Genomic DNA, 24,518 nt, shown 5'->3' with positions numbered 1-24,518 from the left:
ACAATAATATTGAACATTTTTGTATGAACTGAAAATTTTTCTTTTTTTTTTTTGTTAACTGTATCACTAATACTGTTCCAGTAACTTAGGCATCCTAACATGAATATGATCCAAACAATCTACTAAGTCAAACTAAACCAACACATTCTGTTTAACTCATTCTATCACACGATATTATTTACATAATACTCTCACGAAGCATTTACAGCAGATCAGTTTACCATATCTCGTTAGAAAGGACGCAAAAAGTACTTTCTGGAAAAAAAAAATTGGTTGCCTTCATGGAAACTAATATTTCTTTTACAAACATTTCACTCAGTAGACCTTTATAGGGGAAAAAAAGTTAAAAAATTATAGCGAAACATAAAATTAAGTCAAACTACTCTGCTGTTCCAATTTGATGTGACCATTTGTCTTGATATACGAGCAAACGTATCTCGAAAGCAGAACGGAAGTCGAGTTTTTATTCCGAGACGTAAATACAGTCACCTTATCTGCAAATTAGAGTCAAGCTTTTTGACCTCAACGAAAACGCTGCAAAACATTAACATTTACATTTGGAACCCTGCAAAGTCACCCAGCCCACACATGAGCTCTACGCCACGTAGGATTACTCGATACAAATAAGCGACCCGAATAAACGAGATGCCAAAGGTAAAACTGGCTATCGGAAGGGTATTTACCTGCTATTTAGTTGCAATTGCACCACACTGGGCTCGAATTTCTAGTATACTTCAGAATCTCTCACGATACGTTCTGAGTTGTTTTTCTCCCAAAATCCATCATCAGGATCTTTGAAATCGTTTTCAATTTGTCCTAGATGAGAATCTCGGTCATTTCGAAGTAAATTTATTTGATCGCGCTAAAATCGTCATGCCGGCCATATTGTAATTGGAGTGTATTTTTGACCTTGAATTGGTGCTTGAAGATGCCGAAACGCTAACTCGTGGTTACGAGAACCTTAAAATGCTGCCAGAAGATGGCGACCCGAGACCACCGTGCACGCGCCTAGTTTAGAAAAATCGAGAAAACTTCCCATACTACCAACTCATTTCTTACGTTTTTGAAATTCCTTGTATCTTTACACGCGGGGACTTCTAGGGTGCCTCCTCGGGTTTTTGGCCTCTGTGCCAAAACCCTGCGGGGCAATAATGACTTTTTCAAAGTTATTTTTTCTTTTAGATTTATTGTAATTTTACCCTCGGTGACTCGAACCCTTGAAAAGTCGATCCTCTCGCTAACTCGCACATACAAGCCCCTGTTTACATGTATTTCATTCCTTCAGTCACGGACCGTGTCGACATCATAACACAAAATTACTCATCCCGAGGGAGACAGTAAGTTTTGTATTCCCGTGAACCTCGACGTTTTCATCGAGGGAAACCTCGTCTGCGTTTATTTAGAGTCATCTACTGATAACTCGAACTCCCAATAACTCAGTCCTTTCTTTATTTCCCTTGAACGTTCAAGTTATCGTCAGTCAACTGTATTTTAAAATTCGACATTACTGTAAAAAGGCTGTTTCCGTCTTTGGCTTTGGTAAATAGTTGATCTGCTCGCCACTGGCAAATCACGATATTTTGCTCGTCCAATAATTGTTAAACGTTACGTTCCCCTACTCGCCTCCGCAGAGGTTCCAACGTTCATTACATAAATCCGCTGTGCGAAGTGAGTGCAGGTGAGTGCAGGCGCAATCCAGGTCGTAACCCTGCGCTTGCACTCATATCGTTCAGCGGATTCTTCTTACCCGAAAAAAAAAAACCTTTAACCTCTGCGGAGGAGAGACACGTTCCCGAACGGAAGGATTTTCCTGTAAACACTAAACTGCCAATAAACAGCAAACAGATCAATGGAAGCAATTTTTTTCAGATATTGAGTGTGATAAATAATTACGTCTCTTTTTCTATTTGATCCGTTTTTATTTTTATTTTATTTTAGTTTTCTGTATTTTCGGGGCGTTTGTAGTTAAACAATTATTCAACTCTCGCTTGTTGGATATGAGATGATTATAACCAACTCGGTGCTACGCTCCTCGCTGCCTATCTACCATCTTAGGGCCTGTTTACATAGAGGGAGGGTGCCCCGGCTGACCGGGCTACCCGGCTAACCGAGCTACCCTGGGAGGGCTAACTACTCATAGATTTCTTTTGAAAACGCATTGAAGCGTTTACGTGCTAGACAGGGTAGCCCGCCTACCCGGGGAATCCGGCTAGGCAGGATAACTTTTTACCATGTAAACGGTTCGTGCCGGGCTATCGCGGTTAGCCGAGGTGAGATAAACCGCGAAAACATGGCGGCGCGAGGTGAATTTTTTCTTAGTTACCATTAACAACAGTCCTGTACAATGAAAAGATGCCGCTAGCGGAATGAGCGATAAAAAAATTTAAACGTGCGACCGAAAAGTTTCTTTGGTCGGCCATTTTGTTTGTTGTGCTTAGCGGCCGCTCAAAAGATAGCCCACGCAGCCCTCTCACTGTCCCGGTTAGGTGAGTTGCATGTAAAGGCGGGCTATGTGTCAACCCTTCTAGCCGGGTAGCCCGGTTAGCCGGGGCACCCTCCCTCCATGTAAACAGGCCCTTATATCCAACGCACATTCGTGGATTAATTGCTAACAAGCCCAGGATTTTGGTCAAATAAGGTAGTGACGAACAGATGATGGTTATTTCTTAACCATTTAATCAAAATATCATTTGTTTCTGTTTCATAAAGCTTTTATTGGATTATAAAGTTGCAAATGTAACAATCAATAGTCCAGTTTCGAATTCGCCATGACCGCTGATTAAAAGCACTGAGAACGCATTTGCACAGGGTTAGCCTCGACCTAAAGTAAAATATACACAAATTCCAGCGAGAAGATGACCTGTTTACAGCTCTGTGTATTGTTTAATTTTCAAATTTGTGGCACCTTCCCACCGGTATTTGCGAATATTTTTTAGGTCGAGGCTAACCCTGACATTTCCTGCTAACAAAGTCAATGACACAGCGAAATGGGACCGTGGATTCTTGTGCTTTCATGGTCTTCCCTTTATGTCTACTGCAGCTAAGCCAAGAAATTAATCCAGCTGTATATGTTGTAACCAATTATTGGATGAGGTTTTCGTGATATCCAGAATAATCAAGGTCGAGGTAGGGGTTATCAGCCGAAGCTGAAGGCTGGGGCTGATAACCCTTATCGAGATCTTGATTATTCTGGATATCACGAAAACTGAATCTAATAATTGTTTTATTATACATTGAACGAAAAAAGAAATGTAAGTCATGTTTTTGTTTCTTCACTGACGGCAAGCAACACAAAGTTCGCGAACTTGACATGATTACCCTTAGAAATCATGCACCGCGGTCATACATGACATGATTACCCGTGACATTGAGTGTTCTTGACTTGATTATTGTATAATCAGCAGCTAGATGACGTCAGAGGCGCTGATTTCGAAAATTCATTGTACGCTTTCGGCTAATCAGAAAAGAGATAGTGAGTTCAATGTATAATAATAAAAATTTTTGGATTATTGGTAGTATATATCATTTACTAGAAAAACTACTTATATCTTGACCTGCGAACACAGCAACAGTTATAGGGTAATCAAAAGTAACTCGGGATAAATTAAACATGGTAAAGTTATTATTCCATCCCTCTTTGGCTTTTCAAAAACACATTGAAACTTCCCTCACTGGAACAGAGTAAACATAAAGACGAAAGCAACCTTGAGAAACATTGTCATGGTAATTTTATGGCTAGCACCGCTGGACACTTTGGTATCAAACTTTACTTGCGCCAGTTTAGGATAGTAATCATTCCAGAAAGCCATTCGGCGAGGAGCAAACACCGCCGCCATCTTGGGATGAACATCAACTCGCAAGTAAGCTCTGTGACTGCTGTTGTACCTCTCCCACGTAACACCGCTGACTGGTTGTGGTGTTGGATCGCCGTTCTTGGCGAAGTTTGAGTACATTCGTATGATAAACTGGCTGACATTTCTGTCGCCTGCGTCAAAATCTGACGAAAGACCAGGGTAGAAAGGGTGTCCAAAGTCGTAGGGCACGTTATCAGCATGGACCACACCCATCCACTCCTTGTTCTTATTTCCTATCGTTCTGCGATGTGCGAACTCGTACATGTACACAGGAGCGACTTTGCTGTGAATATCAGCAACCTCGTGACTTGGTGCAAAGTAAATGTAATCACCGATGAGGTCCACAAGTTGGCTTCTCAGTGCGTATTTGTCGTTTTTGTCAGGCCATGGTGTGTACATAAACTGCAACGCCTCCGCGATTAGGTCGGCGTTGTCTTCTCTAAAAGGCGAAGAATTTGTTAACTTGTTAACTTGTTTGACAGAAATGAAACCTGCTTCTTTACCAAGGGAGAGAAGCGAATCAGGTATTCTGTCTGCTCTATCATTTAAGGTAGGTAAATAAGTCTTTATACGAGCCAAGTGCATCATCAGGCCGGAACCTATCCCAGTTTCAGTAGCATGAAGCGACAATAGGAGTATTTCTACTCCCCACTGGATTGTCCATCGCTGGGTTACATTCGCGCTACGTTCGCCGGTGCCCATATATACACCCGGGTGGAGAGGGGTACTGAGAGAGTAAAGTGTCTTGCCCAAGAATAAAACACAATGTCTCCGGCCAGGGCTCGAACCCGGACCGCGCAATCCGGAGGCGAGCGCACAAACCATGGGGCCATCACGTCTCCACGCTCTATCGTTTGGCCTAGCGGCTTATTTAACTGTTAAATCACTCAAGATAGAGAACACATCAACACCTATAGTCCATTCTAACAACGCGCGGATTGTTCTGAGCAGATGTAGAAGTTCTACTTATGATCACGGTTTTTTCTTACTTCAAAGCAAATTGCCACTCACCTGCTGTTGCGACCGTGGGCAAGCTTTGTTATAAATCCTTTAAAAAATGACGGACTCACTCCATCGTCCACACTTTCCGCCATCCCAAAAGACGAGTTCGCCATGAATCCAAGAGTTGTCCCTCCCTCCTGACTGTTAAAACTGATCATCAACTTCACTTTCTTAAAATCTCCTTTATTTCGTAAATTCTGAGGCGTATCGAGAAGAAAATTCTTGTCTACCACTGGCGCCCAGCGCAAATATTCATAGAACTGATAAGTTATCGAGTTGGAAGCATTCTGTATTTCCTCGCCTTTCTTACTGCGTATACAGGCAACCATTGCGCTGTGGTCGCTTGTAGTACAATCCAAGTTTTGAGCAAGCTCTTTAGCAAAACGGAGTCCAAAGGAAACCGGCTGAATTGCAAAGGGGCTCAAATCCACACCACTCTCTGCAATGGCTTGTTGAAAGAGACCCTTAGATAGAGGCGACAGCAGATGCAGGGTTACACTTGTCGCGCCAGCACTTGCTCCAAATATGGTCACCTTGTTGGGATCTCCTCCAAAATGTTCAATGTTCTCTTTGACCCACTTCAGAGCCTCCACTTGATCCAACATTCCAAAATTCCCAGGGGCCGAAGAATCCCCGGTCGTCAAGAAGCCAAAGGGACCGAGACGATACTGGATCACAACTATCACCACTCCGTGTAGGGCTAAAATATCGCTAGGAAATAAGGCGGCAGTTCCGAGCTCGTAAGATCCACCATGAATGTAAACCATCACAGGTAAACTCGCACTAACATTCGGAGAGTAGACATCAAGGTACAAACAATCCTCGTTGAACGAGAAATTTGGATTGAAGTATTTTATCATCTGCACTTTGTACTTTCCTTGCCAACAAACGTGCCCGTGTTCCTTTGCTTGGAGAACTTTCGGTTTCCACTCTTGTGGTGCTTCTGGCGCTTTTAGTCTGAGCTCTCCAACCGGCGGAGCGGCGAAAGGAACGCCAAGAAATTTACTGATAGACTTGAACGGACCCGAGGCATTCGGGTACGAAGTCACAAGACCTTCGACATCACCGTACACTGTAGACACTGTTACTGACGTTACCAGAGGCAAGTAGACATAGAATGCAAAGATCCTGACGAGTGCCGTGGAAATCATGGCGTTCTAGTCAACAAGAATCGTTTTCCTTTGTTTAGGTATCGGCTAATCTTTGCAGGCATCAACTAGTTCTTTCGACCCGTTTCGCACAGAATGCAGGATGACGGTAGACGACTGATGAAACTGTCTATACGCAGGCTTATCATTAGCGAAGATCAAACTATGGCGTTCCTAATCGCCCTCTAATACTTATGTCAGTGCCGTGTAAGTGTGCAATTTTACTCTCGGTAACTCGAACCCTCGATAACTCGAGCCTCTCGCTAACTCACACTTACAACCCTTGCTTACACGTGTTTCATTCCTTAGCCTGTTCCACCCCACTGACCGAGAGCCTGGAACAGGCTATTCATTCCTTCAGGTCATGGGCAGTGGCTACATCATTACACAAAATTACTCGTCCTGAGGGAGACAGTTTTGTATTCACGTGAAACTCGATGTTTTCATCGAGGGAAACCTCGTCTCAGTTTATTTATTGCCATCTACTGATAACTCGAACTCCCAATAACCCAGTGTTATGAACTCGTAACTACAGTCGTAAATTTGAATTCGTTTATTGATCTATCGAAAACATGTCCGAGCCAAAAAAATGACACGTGTCGTAAAATATATAAGTAATTTGATCACAATATAAAAACTGGAAAATCAAGTTGACATCAAGTACGATCTGTACAAACAAAACCAAAACTTCGTGACTAAATGTTACATAACAATTGTTAAGCGTGACTGTTCGTGACACTCAGTCCTTTCCTGATTTCCCTTAGACGTTCGAGTTATCGTCAGTCAACTGTATTTTTTAAAGTCGTCAGTATCATTTAATGAAAAAAGCTGTTTCCGTCTTTGGCTTCGGCAAACAGTTGATCTGCTCGCCACTGGCAAATCACGATGCTTTGCTCAACCTCGTCCAATAATTGTTAAATGTTACGTTCCCCTTTTCGCCCTCGCAGAGGTTCCAACGTTCACTATATAAATCTGCTGTGCGAAGGGAGTGCAGGCACAGCCCAGGTCATAACCCTCAAAGAAGAAGACTGGGTATCATGTCTAAAAATAACTTAAGAGGGATTACCTTAGTTACAGGACCTATATATATATGGGGGATTCACTCTTTTACCTTGATAATCTTTTGGACCTACCAAGATCCTGTTTTATGGGCGTGGCTTGAAATTTTTTTTCACCACTACCGAAGAGGTAGCAATTCTAAAACAACACATGTACATCATCTCCTGTCACATGTTTTTCAGCTCAATACTCTGAAAGGTACCGCAAAAACTCCCACTGTGGACCTTTTGAGACTAAACACCAAATGAAGTACCGGAACTGCTCTTTTAAGGTGGCACATACCAAAAAATATGGCGATGTTCATGGAAAATTCCACGTTTTAAAAAATACAAGATTTACGACCCTTGAACACTTGTTAAAAACAATTTGAAACGATCTTGCCGAATTAGTCTCTAGGTAAGTGTGAAATTTAAGGAAACTACACAGTGGTATAAGTTTTTTTTTATGTAGTAACGGCCATAGCAACGGCTGTTTACGGGAAGAACATGACCAAAAATATAGATAAGTTTTAACATATATGAACGATAAGTTATAGTAAAGCTGTAAAGAGATGCACAACTCGATTGGTACAATTACTTGGTAAAAGCTTTGTCTGATTTACCATTACAGGCTCATTCATTTATCAAAAGGAACATTCCCTACAACGGCGGTAACTTTTTACAAAATAGAATGACCATTACGCCCCCCCCCCAAGATCCAATCTGCACCACCCCCCCAGAATGTTTGGCTTGTTAAAATGCTTAATCCATCGTGTAAGAAACTTAAGATGCATTTTTCTCAAAGGTCTACTTTTGTACCAACTAACTTCACGCCAACATTTCTACTTTGTGTAAAGAACATTCACGAACTCTTTTATTGCGTAAGAACTTGTTTTGTTTGTAAAGATACGACACAGCTTGATATAGCACGTGATACCATATGAATATAATCAATTGTAAATTAGGCTTTGATCAGTCCTTTTGCGAAGCGAAGACGAGAACACGAGATCGCGTTTTTTACGAAGTTTTATGCTGTAAATAGGGACAAATTTCAAATTAAACGGAAATTATTTCAAATACAATCTCGAAGTTTATTAAACTTTGGAAGGTATTTAATATAAGAGAAATCCTTGAAACTTGGGGTAATCAAAGACCAATAGTGTCCTGATGTAATAAACTAAAAAAATCATAACATTTTAACGTCTGTCACGTGACAATAGATAATATGTTCACTGAGTTTGGTGCAAAATAAGGTTATTTCCAAATTAATAAGGCCTGTAGAAAGCACTGAAAACGAGAGTTAACTGTCAAAACCTTGGTTTATTGCAGAGCATGAAACAGAAACTTCCAAGATATGCTCGTTTGAAAATCAAATCTTGTTTTGTAGAAGAGCAGGAACTGTTGGGGTCAATGCAATAAAAGAAAACCTCAAAAGGCTGTGACTGGTTGCCATAGCAGCCATTTTCAACCTTCAAAATTTATTTTCTCTTCGTGAGTGCAATCCCACGCAATTGATCTTTCTTTAACATACTTAAACAAACTTTTTGGTCCATTTTAGTGTACTATTCCACCATAACCCCTAATGTTATGACTAACACCCCCGGCCCCGTCTTTTTATACGGAAGTCCTCCCCCGGTATCGGGGATGCCCGTCGGAGTAGGCTTCCGCTGTTCAGGAAAGGAGCCCGCGGTAGTGGACCCCAGTAGACCCACTTACCACTGGACTGGATCGGGTCTAAGAACGGAAATAAGATTGTCTTTTTTATTGTTTTTTCTTCGTGTTAACCCTAAAAATAGTGTTTCGTCATGAAAACCCTAAGTGAGACCAGAATCCTTGATTTGTACCTTTACGCGAGACGACGAGCATTCCCGAACTTTTCACCTGAGATTCTCCCCCGAAAGGGCGCGTCACGGGGAGAGAAACTTGTGCGCAACATGAACCGTAAACGAAGAATCATTAGAAAGGCAAAATATTAAAAAACCCTTTGCCTCGCAAACTGTGTACTGCAAAGTTTTAGCTTGACGAGCAAAGGAGTTGTTAAACCGTAATCTGATATAGTCAAATCATCAATTAAATTGTGTCTCGTGATCAACTTCTCAAATGACAAACACAAAGGCGATGATATATTTTGTTTCCTCTGGCATTAGTAGCTGCAGCAACATTTTTGGGCGCAAAATCTGCGCTTGTCAAACAAAACTGAGGACTGAAGTATTCCACTGGACTGGAGAACCATGATTTCGACCCTTCAAATAAGGGTCTTTGCATTCTGTGCATTTTTGCCTCTGGTCACGTCAATAATAGTGTCCACAAAGTACGGCGAGTTCGAAGGTCTTGTAGTTCCGTACCCGAGTGCCTCAGGTCCGTTCAAGTCTGTCAGCAAATTTCTTGGCGTTCCTTTCGCCGCTCCGCCGGTTGGAGAGCTCAGACTAAAAGCGCCAGAACCGCCACAAGAGTGGAAAACGAACGTCCGCCCGGCGAAGAAGCATGGGAACGTTTGTTGGCAAGATAAACGCTTTGAGTATTTGATAACGTACTTCGAGCCAAATTTCTCGTTCAGCGAGGATTGTTTGTATCTCGATATCTACTCTCCGAATGTTAGTGCGAGTTTACCTGTGATGGTTTACATTCATGGTGGATCTTACGAGCTCGGAACTGCTGTCTTATTTCCCGGCGACATTTTAGCCCTACACGGGGTGGTGATAGTTGTGATCCAGTATCGTCTCGGTCCCTTTGGCTTCTTGACGACCGGGGATTCTGCGGCCCCTGGGAATTTTGGAATGTTGGATCAAGTGGAGGCTCTGAAGTGGGTCAAAGAGAACATTGAACATTTTGGAGGAGATCCCAACAAGGTGACCATATTTGGCGAAAGTGCTGGCGCGACAAGTGTAACCCTGCATCTGTTGTCGCCTCTATCTAAGGGTCTCTTTCAACAAGCCATTGCAGAGAGTGGTGTGGATTTGAGCCCCTTTGCAATTCAGCCGGTTTCCTTTGGACTCCGTTTTGCTAAAGAGCTTGCTCAAAACTTGGATTGTACTACAAGCGACCACAGCGCAATGGTTGCCTGTATACGCAGTAAGAAAGGCGAGGAAATACAGAATGCTTCCAACTCGATAACTTATCAGTTCTATGAATATTTGCGCTGGGCGCCAGTGGTAGACAAGAATTTTCTTCTCGATACGCCTCAGAATTTACGAAATAAAGGAGATTTTAAGAAAGTGAAGTTGATGATCAGTTTTAACAGTCAGGAGGGAGGGACAACTCTTGGATTCATGGCGAACTCGTCTTTTGGGATGGCGGAAAGTGTGGACGATGGAGTGAGTCCGTCATTTTTCGAGGAATTTTTAACAAAGCTTGTCCGCGCCCGGAACAGCAGGTGAGTGACAGTGTGCTTTTGGTTAAGCCCTTGCCCCTACTCCCCAAAGTTTTTGGTGGGGATGAGTGGCCTGAATCATGTGATTTTTCCTAACCAAAAATCGATACCCCGTTTTAGACTCCCGGGGTTTTAGACCTCTAAAATTAGTACACGGCTCTAATATGACCATAACTAACCAGAAATGGCTTTTATTTGCATAAACATTTGAGGAGGCTACAAATTTGCAAAATATCCAATACCAAGCGAGACTGGAAAAACATGCACTGTTTCAGACCAAAATGGTCAAAATCTCTTTTCTTTAGGGCCGGCGGCACATACCTATTTAGCCCGTATAACGGAGTATTCCCGGGGACCCTTGTGACGTTTTGGGAAGATGATCTTACCAATCATAAATCACGGTTTTAAACAAAATTAAAGTGGCAGGGAGAAGTCGAAATCTAACGGGTGTATGGGGGAGGACAACAGTAAACCTCCAGGAGGAGCTTATGCCTAAAGACTGGTTATTGATCTACCGATACCTGATTGGTCTATCGATCGATCCAGTTTAGGTAGCAGTCAGTCAGTCAGTCAGTCGGTCAGTCGGTCAGTCGGTCAGTCAGTCAGTCAGTCAGTCAGTCAGTCGGTCAGTCAGTCAGTCAGTCAGTCGGTCGGTCGGTCAGTCAGTCAGTCGGTCAGTGAGTCAGTCAGTCAGTCGGTCAGTCAGTCAGTCAGTCAGTCAGTCAGTCAGTCGGTCGGTCGGTCGGTCGGTCAGTCAGTCAGTCAGTCAGTCAGTCGGTCAGTCAGTTAGTCAGTCGGTTAGTCGGTCGGTTATGTCAGTCAGTGTGTCGGTCAGTCAATCAGTCAATCAGTCAATCAATAGAAAACCTCCTTCTCTATTCAAGTTCTTCCTGTCCCTTATCCCTAAGAAATCTTTGGCTTGATTGGTTATCAATTAAACCACATGATATGGTACCTACCCCACAAAAACAAAACCTTTCTCGGTGAAGAAGCCGATTTCATTTTCGTTAAACATGACATAACTAACAACAAATTATTTACGTCTCAGAAAAGACAACGCCGACCTTATCGCGGAGGCGTTGCAGTTTATGTACACACCATGGCCTGACAAAAACGACAAATACGCACTGAGAAGCCAACTATTGGACCTCATCGGTGATTACATTTACTTTGCACCAAGTCACGAGGTTGCTGATATTCATAGCAAAGTCGCTCCCGTGTACATGTACGAGTTCGCACATCGCAGAACGATAGGAAATAAGAACAAGGAGTGGATGGGTGTGGTCCATGCTGATAACGTGCCTTACGACTTTGGACTCCCTTTTTTCCCTGTGATTTCCTTAGGTTTTGATGCAGGCGATAGAAACGTCAGTTTGTTTATCATGAGAATGTACACAAACTTCGCTAAGAACGGCGATCCAACATCCCAGCCAGTCAGCGGTGTTACGTGGGAGAAGTACAACAGCAGTCACAGAGCTTACTTGCGAGTTGACGCTCATCCCAAGATGTCGGCGGTGTTTGCTCCTCGCCGAATGGCTTTCTGGAATGATTACTATCCTAAACTGGCACAAGTAAAGTTTGATACCAAAGTGTCCAGCGGTGCTAGCCATAAAATTACCATGACAATGTTTCTCAAGGTTGCTTTCGTCTTTATGTTTACTCTGTTCCAGTGAGGGAAGTTTCAATGCGTTTTTTGAAAAGCCGAAGAGGGATGGAATAATAACTTTACCATGTTTAATTTATCCCGAGTTACTTTTGATTACCATATAACAAGTAAAGTTTGATACCGTAGACGAATTCGAAGTGTCCAGCGGTGCTAGCTTTGACATTACCATGGCAGTATTTCTTAAGGTTGTATTCGGCGTTATTTTTGCGTTGTTCCACTGAAGGAATTTTCAACACGATGCACTTTTTGTAAGGAGAAGCCAAAGAGTGATCAAAATAACTGGATTATATTTGTCCTGTACATGTGATACTATTCATTACTAAAACTAATGTTGTTTTCGACGCGAAATAGCTTAGTTCAATACATAAATAGTTTTTGTAATGAATGATAAACATGCAATAATCCTATTTACAGCATACATTCGTTTTGCTTGAAACAAAAATTTAGGAGGAACGTTTCTCTTCGAAAGCTTTACACTCTTTCTTATGTTCCGTTGATCAAATAGCAAGAAGAAGTCTTTATTTGTATCAGCTTTTGAAATAACGTAAAAAAAAAAATGATTTGGTCGTTGAGATGGTAAAAGAGTTGTCGCACAGCAGGTACAGGTGGTATGGACGTTGACATTTTTTTTCCGATTCAATGAGAAATAAGTCTTTTTAATTGTGTGGGAGGCGCGATGGCTTCATGCGCTCGTCTCCGGATCGAGCGGTCCGGGTTTGAACCCGGAACCCTGGCCATGGACATTGTGTTGTGTAATTGTTCAAGACACTTTGCTCTCACAGTGCCTCTTCCCACACAGGTGTATAAATGGGTACCGGCGAACTTAATCCCTGCAATGGCCTTGCATCCCATCCAGAGGGGAGTAAAAATACTCCTAGTCACTTCATGCTTCGGAAACCGAGATAAGCTCCGCCTCATGGGCCACACTCATACAGACTTAATTTAACCATCACTTAATTGTAACTATGGCGCATATAGGCGTATGGAAACTAATTTCAGTTTGATCGAAGTTTTGCGCAACTGCGATTTTCCTTTGTCAGAACAAAGTTGCATGATGTATTTATTTCATCGTTATATCCAAGTACAGGGGTTTTGAATTTTTCTTGAATTATCTTGAAGAATGGAGCACAAGCGCGCGCGGCGTAGCTGCGAGAGCGAAATCGAGCTCTTTCTATATGCAGTCGGCAACACGATCGACAAGTGCTATTTCCTGCTCCCTCTTTAGCTAGTTTGAAATTTACCCAGATATAGACTGGAAATTTGTTAAAATATCAGTAATACGCGCACTCAACTCTCCCTCTGACTCCAAATGTTAACGACTTATTTTTTGTGAGAACGTGCGGTAAATGACCGACTCCATGAGGATCTATTTAAATCGTTCCTCATCAAACATAATAGATTGACAGTTTTCTCGCCTTTCCCGCTTTTCGACCAATGGTATTTCTCTTCGCTCAGGCGAAGAAGAAATAAAAAAATTACAGAGATCAAGACAGGCTCACTTTCTTGGCGCCTCTTCACCAGACTCTTTCCCGCCGGATCGCTTTGCTCTTCACGGCTCGCATGCGTGACTCAAAGGTGAACCTGGTCGCCGGCTATGTAAAACACAGCTGGCATTCGCAGCTTACTTGGTCTTGTTGAAGTTGAATTTAACTTTTTGAATGTAACCGGCACTTTGATCGGTTTTGTCAATCGGCAGAAACGTAATATTATTTCCAAATTGCAGGTGGATGTTCGCTTTCCACTCGTTTGGAAGTTGTGGCGGTTTCGGTTAATGAAGAAATGGCATAAAATGTGCCGGTAGATACCAGTTACGATTAGATGACAACCAACCATTCCCTTCATATCTCCACTAGATTTGCGAAGTTAAATGCCTCTTAATTCGGTGGACCGGTTTATGCTTCAGGGAGCTAGGGACTCTGAGAGCCTTATCTGGGCCATCTTTTCTGTAGACTAGGCATCAAAAATCCCTACCTTATCCCAAACTCACCATTTTTCAGCCCCGGTTGTTCAAAGGCTGGATAACGCTATCCACCGGATAAGTCGCTGTCCAGTGGATAAGTGTTTACAAAACAAACTGCGATAGTGATTTATCAGCTGGATATCGTTATCCACCTTTCGAACAACCCGGGCCAGAAACTCCATCACTATCGCAGTCAGTTGCTATTAAAGTTAACCGGTAATTATTTGTGTTTTCATTTAAATTTAAGTGCATTTTTTAAATAATAAATTCACATCAAATTTATGTCTTTAAAACTTGCAGAGGTAGGTAGAGTCGTTTTGGCCTTCTCACCCACCCCCGCTGTAAAAATATATGTTCGCCATGACGTCATTGGCTGCGATGTTGTTCGTCACGTGATCGTTAAGCTGGTGGTCTTTTTCGCATGTAACCAAAGAATCCACTTAATAGGCGACGAGATCGGCGACGACAGATATCCTTTGCATTTTCCAGATGTACAGCCCTAAATACTCCAAAGCACAGAGTTGTGCTTATTTCTGCTCAAAAAATGTCCTGGTGGCTCTCAACAGTCTCTATATTGTAAGTACACTTATAAGTCTTTTAATTTTGGGAGACAAAGAAGCGACTTTATACGCGAGGTGTTTTGAACTGGCAAATTGAGTTTTCCAAGGCTTTTGTAAGCTTACGTGGCAGTTTAAGGCTGTGGAAATCTCCCAGAGATGTTATCCCAGTACGTTTCAAGATCTGATTAGGGATTTGAGGCAAAAATATTAGGATTTAAGTCATCGTTCGTGCAACAAGTCAAAGGGAAACTTCGTGTACGAAAGGAAATAGCCGTTGATTAACCTGCAGTTCCTTGCAGCAAAAGGCTAGCCGTCTTAAATAAATAAAGACTTATCGATCAGTTAACCAAGCTTTTTGCAAGGTGAATTTCAAGAGTTGTTCTTCGAACGCCCAATGTTTCAGGGCCGTATAATTCATTTTAATCAGTAGATGAGCTTTTTTTTTTTGTAAATTCTAAGATCGAAATAAGAGCAGCTCTCAAGTCCACGTTTCGTGAATAAAAAATTAGTATCCAGACAGGCCAGCTTAATTACTGGTTTATTTTATTTTTATTGCTGAGAAATTAGAAAAAAAAACTGTCGTACTTATTTCAGTCAATTTTTATCGACAGTTTTCCCCTTTTCTCTGTTAAAATAAATTATCTTAGATCTAGATTTTACTGCAAATCTGGAACTAGAATAAAAAACGAACAAAGCAAATATTCAACGAAGTGTTTTGTTTACATTAACATCCAGATCTTTTAGTGTAAATGAAGTTAAATATCTTGAACTAGAGAGAAATTTTAAAGATTTTAGACGACTATCGTATTTTTGCATATATGGGGTGTTGATATTCCTGACAAGGGCTAATGGTTGGAGTGTTGGTTTTATTTGGTGTAAAAACATTGTTAAAAGGCTGAATGCAGGGAAACTAATAATGTTCTACAAAACATCCATACCCCTCCCTCAGATGGTTCACTTTTGTTAAAAAAAGGTTACGTCTGTAGAACGAAAATCGTCACTGAGGTCATATACACTCTTTGTGTAAATGTGCCGCAACAAACACTTGTTTGACCCAAATTTTGAAATATTCAGCAATCAGTAAGAATAAGGGAGAATTTACACAGTGAAGAATTTCATTTAAAAGCATTTACCCTCATTAGCAAGGGTCTTCCGGGGGGTGGGGGGTGGGGAGGTCGCAAGTTCCCTCGATCCCTTGAAAATTTCACTTTTTCTCCCTATTTCCCTATCAGTCGATTCCATTGTTCCCTAAATTGTTTGTAGAAATATCCCTTGTTCCCTCAAATTAATCCCAAAAATATTCCTTGTTCCCTTGGAATAAATGATCATGTTCCCTTGTTCCCCAAAACCCCTGGGAGACCCTCACTAAGGTCAGCTTAGCAGAGAGGTGGGTTCATTTTACCGAATGAAGTTGAACAATGTTTGGGATTGTATCTTCTTAATATAAGGTGTCTTATCTTCTTAAATATATGGATTAATTCACTGTACTTCAATCATGGATGTGAAATAGTTGAATTATGTGATTATAATGTGTGTTTCCAAAAACATCCATACCTACCCTGTTTTGAGTCATAATTAGAAATTGAGTAGGGAGGGAGCCAGAGGTCTCCAAAAAAATGTTTCTTTAATTATTATTTTTGTTTTCTCTTTACAGTTCATAGCCTTGGTATTGATATGTGTAGCTGTTTATGCCAAAGTGTCAGCTAAAATTACAAGTTTACCGATCCTCGGCGGAGTGATAGCATGTGGTGTTTTCCTTCTTCTTGTGGCTATAATGGGAGTTGTTGGTGCAATACGACACAGCCAAGTTATTCTGTTCTTTGTATCTTTTGCATAGCAATAATTTTATGTTTTACCTTAATGATCATTGTTAGATGACAGAAGGGTAATCACATAAGACTCGACATGTTCATGTACCTCTTACATTACAGTATCAGAACTTTATGTTGGTGTTTGCATGTATATACGTGCTGTTCCATAAAATATCCATATCCCTCCCACAGAGGGTTTTTGGTTTGAAACTCTCATCCTAGTGTGCAAAAAAAGTCCTGTCTGGTAGCCTTGGGCACAAGGATTTTCCAGTTGGGCTAGTGGTTTCTGTCTCTCAGATGGGTAAGTGAGATTGCAAGGCTTGGGAAAATTTTTGAGGGAATTCAAATAATTATTACAGAAGTACTGTGGGAAACAAACTTTTTGGGGATTAGTGAGACTGCTTTGAGATTAGTGCTGCATCATAAAAATTATGGAGCTGGCCTGAAAGCCAAAACTGAAACGGTTTTTCCTTGCACAGTGCCATTGCTCTGGGAATTCCAGTTTTGGCTTGTGCTTTTCTTTAAAAACTTGAAACCCTTCTCTCCTTACAATTTCCAGTAACCCTCCTTGGGGTAGGTATGGTTTTTATCCAAAACCACACATTGCCATTATCAAAAATGATATTTTTAATCCTTAACTCTTCCATCAGTATATGATCATTATGGCACTTCTCTTTATTATTCAAATGTCAGTCTCAATTGGTGCGATAGCAGTTTCTCATGAGCAGCAGTCTAAACTAATGGAGGCTGGATGGAGTAGGATGTCAGATAAGATGAAAAATGAAATTCAAGAGATTAAAGATTGTTGTGGATTTAAAAATAGGACTTTAACACCAAATGATCCTAAAATGGGGCACCCAAATTGCGATGAGGTAAGTACAAGAAACCATTTAGTGTCATCTTGCAGTTTCAGTCAGAGACAGTGTATGGTTTTGCATTCCAGTCTTGAATTGGGTGTGTTTTTTTAGAAGAAGCTACTTTTTCAACATTATCAATAAGACCATCAACATAAGCCTTTCGTAAACTATGTTTATGGCAACTGTGTAGGTGCCACAACAGTCATACAAATGTAGATAGGGTATCGAATTTTTGGTCAGGTCATAAATACAGAGTAGGATAGGGAAAATCACAGATTTTAGTCATAAATAGGGTAAGGGTTTTGGAAAGCAGGCTACATATCCCCACTCAATTTTTCTGGGAGAAAGCCTCTCCCCTAGACCTGGCATCATGGTAAATAATTTCAAGACTTTGTCAGCCAGTGAACTACTTAAGGATCTTTTTTGCTAACCCAAGTAGAATATCTGGCTTAACAAAACAAATCAAGATTTACAAGAAGCATCATGAAAAATGGAAGGCCTTTAAACTTGTGTAAAACTATGCGAGACATATACTAACCTCCTTTCCTCATGTCTGGCTCTCCTGAGTGTCAGATTCTTCTTCATGGGTGCCAACCATGATGACACAGAAATACAGTAATACTGCAATGCGCAGTTTCAGAAAATATCCATACCCACCCCAAGTAAGGTTAACAAAAATTGTGAGGGGGTGGGGTACATCAAAAGCCAAAATTTGTAGGGTCATGTTTTCTGAAGGCATCCACGGTTGAGTGTCAAACAATACCCACAATCGACACTACATCAACATCTGAATCAACACTACACTTGATCAACCTCTCCATCGACAGTTGGTCAACAGTCAACTAATTTTTGCTGATAGGCTATCAAGTGTCAGTCATTACATGAGAGTCAGTTGAGACTCTGCCAACTATTGACTGACTGTCAATCAAGTTCTCGATTGAGTGTCAATCTATTGTCAACCAAGTGTTGATGATTCAAGATGTTGACTGAGTGTTTATCGAGGGTTGATCTAGCTTGTCAATCAACACTTGACTGTGGATCCCTTTAGTACACATGATCCAATTTGTAAAGGAGAGTATCAATTGAAAATGGGAATTTCCAGTAGAGGTTGGGAGGATCGGGTTTAAACTAAAAAACCCTTTTATGGGAGAGGTTTGGATATTAATATTTTTCTGGAGGAAAAAAATTAAAAGAAAATGATTTTAAACACCAGTAATCTGATCCCTTGCATAAAATTTCTTTTAGTTGAAGTGCTGTACTAATCAAAGCCCTCAATGTCTAACCTGTGAAACATGCTACAATAAGCTAGAAGATGTTGTGAACCATCTGCTGAAAGTAGCTGGAGGTGTTGGTCTGTTCTTCAGTTTCACTTTGGTATGTATGTGCACTTATACCATGTTAATTTTATCGTGACAGTGAATGACCATTTTTGTTATTTTATATTGTTATTGCTCCACTTTGCTTGTCTATCATCTGTTTTCAAGTTCAAATTTGAACAGCAAATTAAAAAGTTAATGGGCTAATTCCTATTAATAACTACCAGTGATATAAATATGTACTTGATCAAGAAAGCACCACTGACAGCACTAGCTAGATTTTCCAGTGTTTTCATGCAGTGTTTCTCCCAGGGTCTAAATCATTAAAAACTTGCGAAGGGTGGATTGATCAACATGACACGAGCGTGGGAGAAAGAAAAAATCTGAATCCCTGACAGGAATCGAACCCATTACCAAACATCATGTTGATCAATTTACCTTTCACATTCCATCACCAAGCTTAAAATTCACCATCTTTGTTCACTTATAACCATTAAAAACTTGCCAAAAATCGTGTTTGAATAAATGATAACTTGACTTTATTTTCAGGGAAATGTCCTACATGAAGAAGTTCTTTCTTTGTAGTTATAACAGAAATACACAATGTATTAATTTTAGTAGACCATGAGGTAAAAGTAAAAGGGCTTCAATGTTTACAAAGAAAGTGGTTTTGTCGTGAATTTAGTTAGATAGTAAATTAATTAAGGTAGGCAAGGCTAGTTAGCACTGGAAGTAAAAGATATATCTAGCAATTATTGTAGCTCCAGGCGTCGTAACAACGTTGGAGTGTCGCAAAAGATACACAGATTACGAGGACTTCGCTCAAAGTACTGATTTCAAACACCAAAGACTAAGTGTATGATTCCAACGTGATTTATTCGTATTAATCGTGATTTGATGTCCAAAACCGTCAAACTAAAAATTTACAATCAAAAAACCTAGTCTAAGGGACACTAAAGACTAAAACTAAAATAACCATTACATAACATGAATACATATTAAAATACACAAGTGCGAGGAAATCTAATAATACAACAATTGACCAAGAAATGCAACGAAAAGGACAAGGAAGTAAATGCATGCTTACCGATTGTCCTCTCTCTGACGCCTGAATACATAAGTCACAAGATAAATGCAGTGACCTTCGCAATAAGCTCTCTTGTCTAAAACAACTATCGCAAAAGGACAACGCACGAGGTCTGACATATGATATCGTTACTAATATGTAACAAAGACTAATACTTAACTGAGAATAATACTTAACTCGACAAAAATTACAAATGTACCAGTAATAAACTATGCAAGTTCCTGGGCACATACTGAGGTAGCATTTGCTAGATAATAATACCAAGTTGTATCTTGGAAAATTCATATGAGGAACTTTAGATTTTAGAATTTTGAATTCTGATAATTTACAATATGTCTCTAATCAGTGAAGATCATGCTCTAGAAATTGTATTGACACCTAAATAAAGGTTCTTAATTCCTGACTCTATCTTAAGTTAAATCAAACATCTTTACTCCTCTAATCTGTCTAACTTTCCTGTCTTGTTTCTATCTCTCGCAGCTCTTTGGTGTGTACATGGCTTGTCGCTACAGGAATCAGAAGGACCCTCGTGCTAATCCTGGTGCTTTCCTATAGATCTTTGGGTGTTGGGCTTAATGACCTAATGTGCCTCTTTCTTTAATGCTTCATTTATTCTTTTTATGTATTAATTGCTTTAAATATATGTAAAATACAGATCGGTTTATGGCTATATTGGAACTGCATGTAAAATATACACCAAACCAGATAGGTAGAAGGGATTACAGTATTCAATATTGAAATTAGATTGTTCGAGAAAAAGCACATTTTTTAATAAAAAAATTGACAATTTTTTTTAATGAAAATCTGATTCCAGTTGTTCAAAAGCTGATAAGCAGCAACTGGTCAGTGATGTATCAATGCTTTTTAAAACATATTTCTCTTCAATGTTTAACAGTGTTCACATTGTTCAGAATTAAATGCTGAAGAAAAAAAAAATTGAGATTGATTGTGCAGTTCCAGAAAATATCCAACCACACTCCCCCCACGGAAGGGATTGGAATTTCTTGGGGGAGGGTTCTGTAAGACCAAAAAAATTAAAGACATGTATGAAGCTTAATTGGAATTTCCAGAGAGGCGGGGCAGTGGGGGTGCAGTCTAAGACAAAATCAGTTCTGTGTGGGAGGTATGGATATATTCTGGATCTACCCATTACTAATAGACCAATTTCGATATATTAAAATTCAGCCTAAAACAATAGACCTCAGTACAAGGCTCTGAGGAATAACTACAGAGTTTGTGGGGTTTATTCTCCAGAGCCTTGTGCTGAGGTCTATTGTGTTAGGCTGAATTTTAATATGTCGAAACTGGTCTATTGGGTGAGAGTGAATTTGAAGTTGGAACTCATCCTGAAGTACAGATTTGAACAGCTGGATTCTGAGTTACTGAATGTATATATATGAAGAAACCCTTTAATTAAGGAACAATTAGCTAGACAGCATGAGCACTTAGTTTTAATCGTCATGCCCTGCACTGTAACTTATTGGTAGTAATAAGCTCTTCAGCTTAGTGATATATTTTTCATATCAGTTTCTTCGAATACTGTGGTATCCTGATTTTTCAAACAAAAATCGGTCAAAGAAGATTTTGTTGAGAATTATCTTCAGGTTCGAGTAATCTGGGTTCAAGAAATCTGTGATTCCGCCCTGAAGCCTAGCTATTTCAGTGTGTTGAAGTGCCAGTAATTAGCTTGGCAGCGAAGCCTAGGAAAATAAAACAAAATAAATCATATCAAAGTTGTTTGAGGAAATGATAAACAATTTCGTTTGTTTTACTCCCCTAAAGGCCAAGGCCAAATTGATATTAGGATGTGTTAAGTTTGGCATATTGTTTTGTTTAGTTTTGTTTTGAAAATGGGAAAATATGTCAATAGAGGGAAAAATGTTGTGATACCTTTATGGCTGATGTACTTTATTGATGAATTTTGTACAACTCTACCCATCTAAAAACAGTTATATAATCAAGTTTAGACAGAAGCTTATAACCCTTTTTAGGGTTATGTGTATATGCTCCAGGTAAAAAACATTGAAGATCACTTAACATGAGATTACACGCATGCATAAACAGCTTTTGAACATTTTTATTAGTGATTTTTGTGGCATACAAAATACATGTAGGAAAAAAATTGTTGAAACATTCAAGTAGTGTTATTACAGGATCAATTATTTATTTTACAATAACTGCAGAAATTCTTGTGCACTCATTGGTTAATTTTTATTGTCAATAAGCGGACAGACACAATTGTTGAATTTATAATTTATGTGATGCATCAACGAGAGAGAGCAGACAATTTGACAATTAAGTAAAAGTAGTCTGCGGATCCACTCGGCTATCGCCTCGTGGATCCACAGCTACTTTGACAATGTTATGACGAAATTCATGATCAATAACGGGACAGACATATGAAAACTGACGTCAATTTGTTAATTACACAGTTAGTCCAGGGCATATAGGAACAGGAAAACAGGCAATTTCAACTGAGGAACCATGCTAAAATACTGTTTTCCCTTAAATTTTGCTCAAGTTGTATCTAACTGTACTCTTTCTTTACTTGTTAAATTAATGATTTTAGCCACACTATATTTGAAATTCTTTTCAAAAGTAATAGTTAATGAGCTGTACAAGCATCACTGTCTGCGGAGGATTGGTTGATTGTTAATTTATTGCATTTCAGTGAACTAGAAGTAATTTAGAATTCTTTAAAAAACGCTAACAGTAACTATTGCAAAAAAAATCTACCGAGTTTTATACTTTGCAGCATTTTGCAAGATTAGACGTAATTGCTAAGGGAGAACATAGCCTTTTAACATATTTTTATGTACATTAAGAAGCCTTCTTTGGATAAATTGCATATGACTGTGTGTGAATTCCAAGTCAGCTTTGAAATTAAAATAATATGAAACGTACCTGGTGTTTTTTCACCTAATTACTGTGGTGGGGATTGATAGAAGCTCGTTCACGAGTTTAGCCTCGTTTCACAAAGGCGTGCTGCCTTTTCATAACAGCGTCTCGCCACGTGTCACACAACGCCAATCTCACTTAACGTAAGCGCCTTTGAGTAGTATTACGTGACGGCAGCAATAAAATAGAACGGGGGTGGTTTGGGATGTACTTTTTACCGGATGGGCGTGGGTATTGAACTCCAACCTCACCAAAAACCCCCAAAAGAGAAAGAACCACCCTCACCCATAAGAAACTTGGAACTACAAATTATTTACCAGGCAATCAGTCAATCGGTCAGTGAATCAATCAATCAATCAGTCGCCTCATAAAACAAGTTCTGGGACCTACAACTTCGTCATTTTATAGCTTATCCTAAATGTATTTCATTTAATTTCAGCTCTTGGGTCTGTGTTTGACGAAACGTGTGCGGAACAGACAACAGAAACTCTATTTTGACTGAGGCAGGTGACGTTCCGAGCTTCGGGCTGTTCTGACAACCACCGAGAAGAATCTTTTAACAGGAATAGAATCTTTTTAGCTAGTATTTAAATAGTAAGATTATTGCTGAAAGCAACTAGGCGTGGAATAAAGTTCGCATATTTCGTAGAGTACAAGGAATGACTGGGATTTCAGTAAAAGCGTACAAAGAGATTCATCTTAGTTTACTCTAGCCTCCTCCAGTCGTTCAGTTAGTTGGGGCGCAGCGCGAAGAATGAAGCACAAAAAGAATTAGATGGAAGCGCGGCGCACCATGTACCAAGCCTCTCTCTTCTTTTTTCGCTTCGCTGTTGTTTTCGCGCGCTGCGTCCTAACTAACTGAACACAATGCTGAACACATGGAAGAGGCTAAGTCTACCCTTCAGTTGACAGGGGATCGTTCGCGCATATTTTCAAGGGTCAGTTAAGTTCCTGGGGTCAAGTTGCACATTATCGATGAACCTAAGAGTCTGCGAGGGAGCGATCCAAAAAAAGGAGAAGGGTTTCTTTTCCTTCTTAAAACTGAGAAGAGAGAACGTTTGGGTTTGGTTAAGCTTCAAATCATTTATTACCATTGCAGTTCAAGTCACAGATAGAGTACACCCTCAGTACATATACATGTAAGATTTGTACATTGCGAATGGGGTAGTTAGGACATTTAGAGGTAAATAGATGATTGAAGCGTTGAAACTGCTACAGAAAAGAGAATTCCAAACTAGGTCGTTGAAGTGTATTTTAATATGGGGTAGATAGATTTAATATACCGTATTTATAGACGTAAAAATGAGCTTTTCAAAGACTAGATATTTATTTAGCATAACGATAACGTTATACTTTATGACATGGACATCCGTCGTATGTCCAAAAAGACAGCCACTCGTTGATATACTTTTGTGAAAAGTTCATGTAGTTAATATAAATATCAATAAAGTAAACTATATGACAAGATGTTGTACGTCGTCCTCCCGACATCAATTTAGTGGCAAATTTGTCTTTGTGATTACGCACGCAAAGCGCGAGGGGGCAGGAAAGCCAAACGAGGAATAGAGAGTGGTACACACCCCCTGCTCTATACCCCATCAAGGCTCCCGTATTTTGCAACACTAAGGAACATTGCGTGACTTACGAACAACCCAAAATTTCAGCCTTGGGTATATTCATTTCGCTAATTTCAACCTCGATATTCTTATAAAGAAGATTACTCATGAAACAAAAAGAGTGTAATGCATTTTAAAAAGTTGTGGTAGACCGTTCACAGCCCACTTTTTTCTCGTATTTTTTATTTGATCGTTGAACGCACAGGTAGAATCGCGAGAAAACTGGACGGGAGGATTGTACATAAGTCACGTAATGTCCCTCAGTGTTGCGTGACGAACCTCGAAGTTCTCGAAGGTGTTTATTTTTATCCCTATCGGGGCGTTTATTAAACAAAT

The 24,518-nt window shown here is 40.1% G+C and overlaps 3 protein-coding genes across 5 annotated transcripts; 2 read left to right on the top strand and 1 right to left on the bottom strand.

The window, feature by feature from the left end:
- Window positions 1–2,689: 2,689 nt before the first annotated feature.
- Window positions 2,690–6,319, bottom strand: LOC110061576 (neuroligin-4, X-linked-like). Its single transcript, XM_020768414.2, has 2 exons — window positions 4,866–6,319; window positions 2,690–4,293 (listed from the first exon to the last, which is right to left on the bottom strand). The coding sequence occupies exons 1-2, from the start codon at window positions 6,005–6,007 to the stop codon at window positions 3,669–3,671; spliced, it is 1,767 nt and encodes a 588-aa protein (XP_020624073.2). The 5' UTR covers window positions 6,008–6,319; the 3' UTR covers window positions 2,690–3,668.
- Window positions 6,320–9,149: 2,830 nt separating this feature from the next.
- On the top strand, window positions 9,150–12,659 carry LOC110061566 (neuroligin-4, X-linked-like). Its single transcript, XM_020768403.2, has 2 exons — window positions 9,150–10,414; window positions 11,460–12,659. The coding sequence occupies exons 1-2, from the start codon at window positions 9,273–9,275 to the stop codon at window positions 12,082–12,084; spliced, it is 1,767 nt and encodes a 588-aa protein (XP_020624062.2). The 5' UTR covers window positions 9,150–9,272; the 3' UTR covers window positions 12,085–12,659.
- A 1,782-nt stretch (window positions 12,660–14,441) lies between these two features.
- On the top strand, window positions 14,442–24,031 carry LOC110054313 (tetraspanin-31-like). Of its 3 annotated transcripts, none has more exons than XM_089284412.1 (5): window positions 14,442–14,613; window positions 16,252–16,419; window positions 17,059–17,280; window positions 18,511–18,639; window positions 23,006–24,031. In XM_089284412.1, exons 1-5 carry the CDS (start codon window positions 14,527–14,529, stop codon window positions 23,066–23,068), a joined length of 669 nt encoding a protein of 222 aa, XP_089140538.1. In that variant the 5' UTR covers window positions 14,442–14,526; the 3' UTR covers window positions 23,069–24,031. The 3 variants fall into 3 exon arrangements, with proteins under 3 accessions (XP_089140538.1, XP_089140540.1, XP_089140537.1); XM_089284414.1 differs by lacking the exon at window positions 23,006–24,031 and adding an exon at window positions 19,131–19,556; XM_089284411.1 differs by lacking the exon at window positions 23,006–24,031 and adding an exon at window positions 20,149–22,571 and having other exon boundaries at window positions 14,446–14,613.
- The last annotated feature ends 487 nt before the right edge of the window (window positions 24,032–24,518 follow it).

Source organism: Orbicella faveolata, unplaced genomic scaffold (genome assembly GCF_042242905.1).
Source record: "Orbicella faveolata isolate gen_17 unplaced genomic scaffold, um_ofav_v1 contig_13, whole genome shotgun sequence".
In the NCBI taxonomy this organism is placed as follows: Eukaryota; Metazoa; Cnidaria; class Anthozoa; order Scleractinia; family Merulinidae; genus Orbicella; species Orbicella faveolata.
Note: the sequence above shows the minus strand (reverse complement) of the source record. Positions and strands in the feature narration are given on the sequence as shown.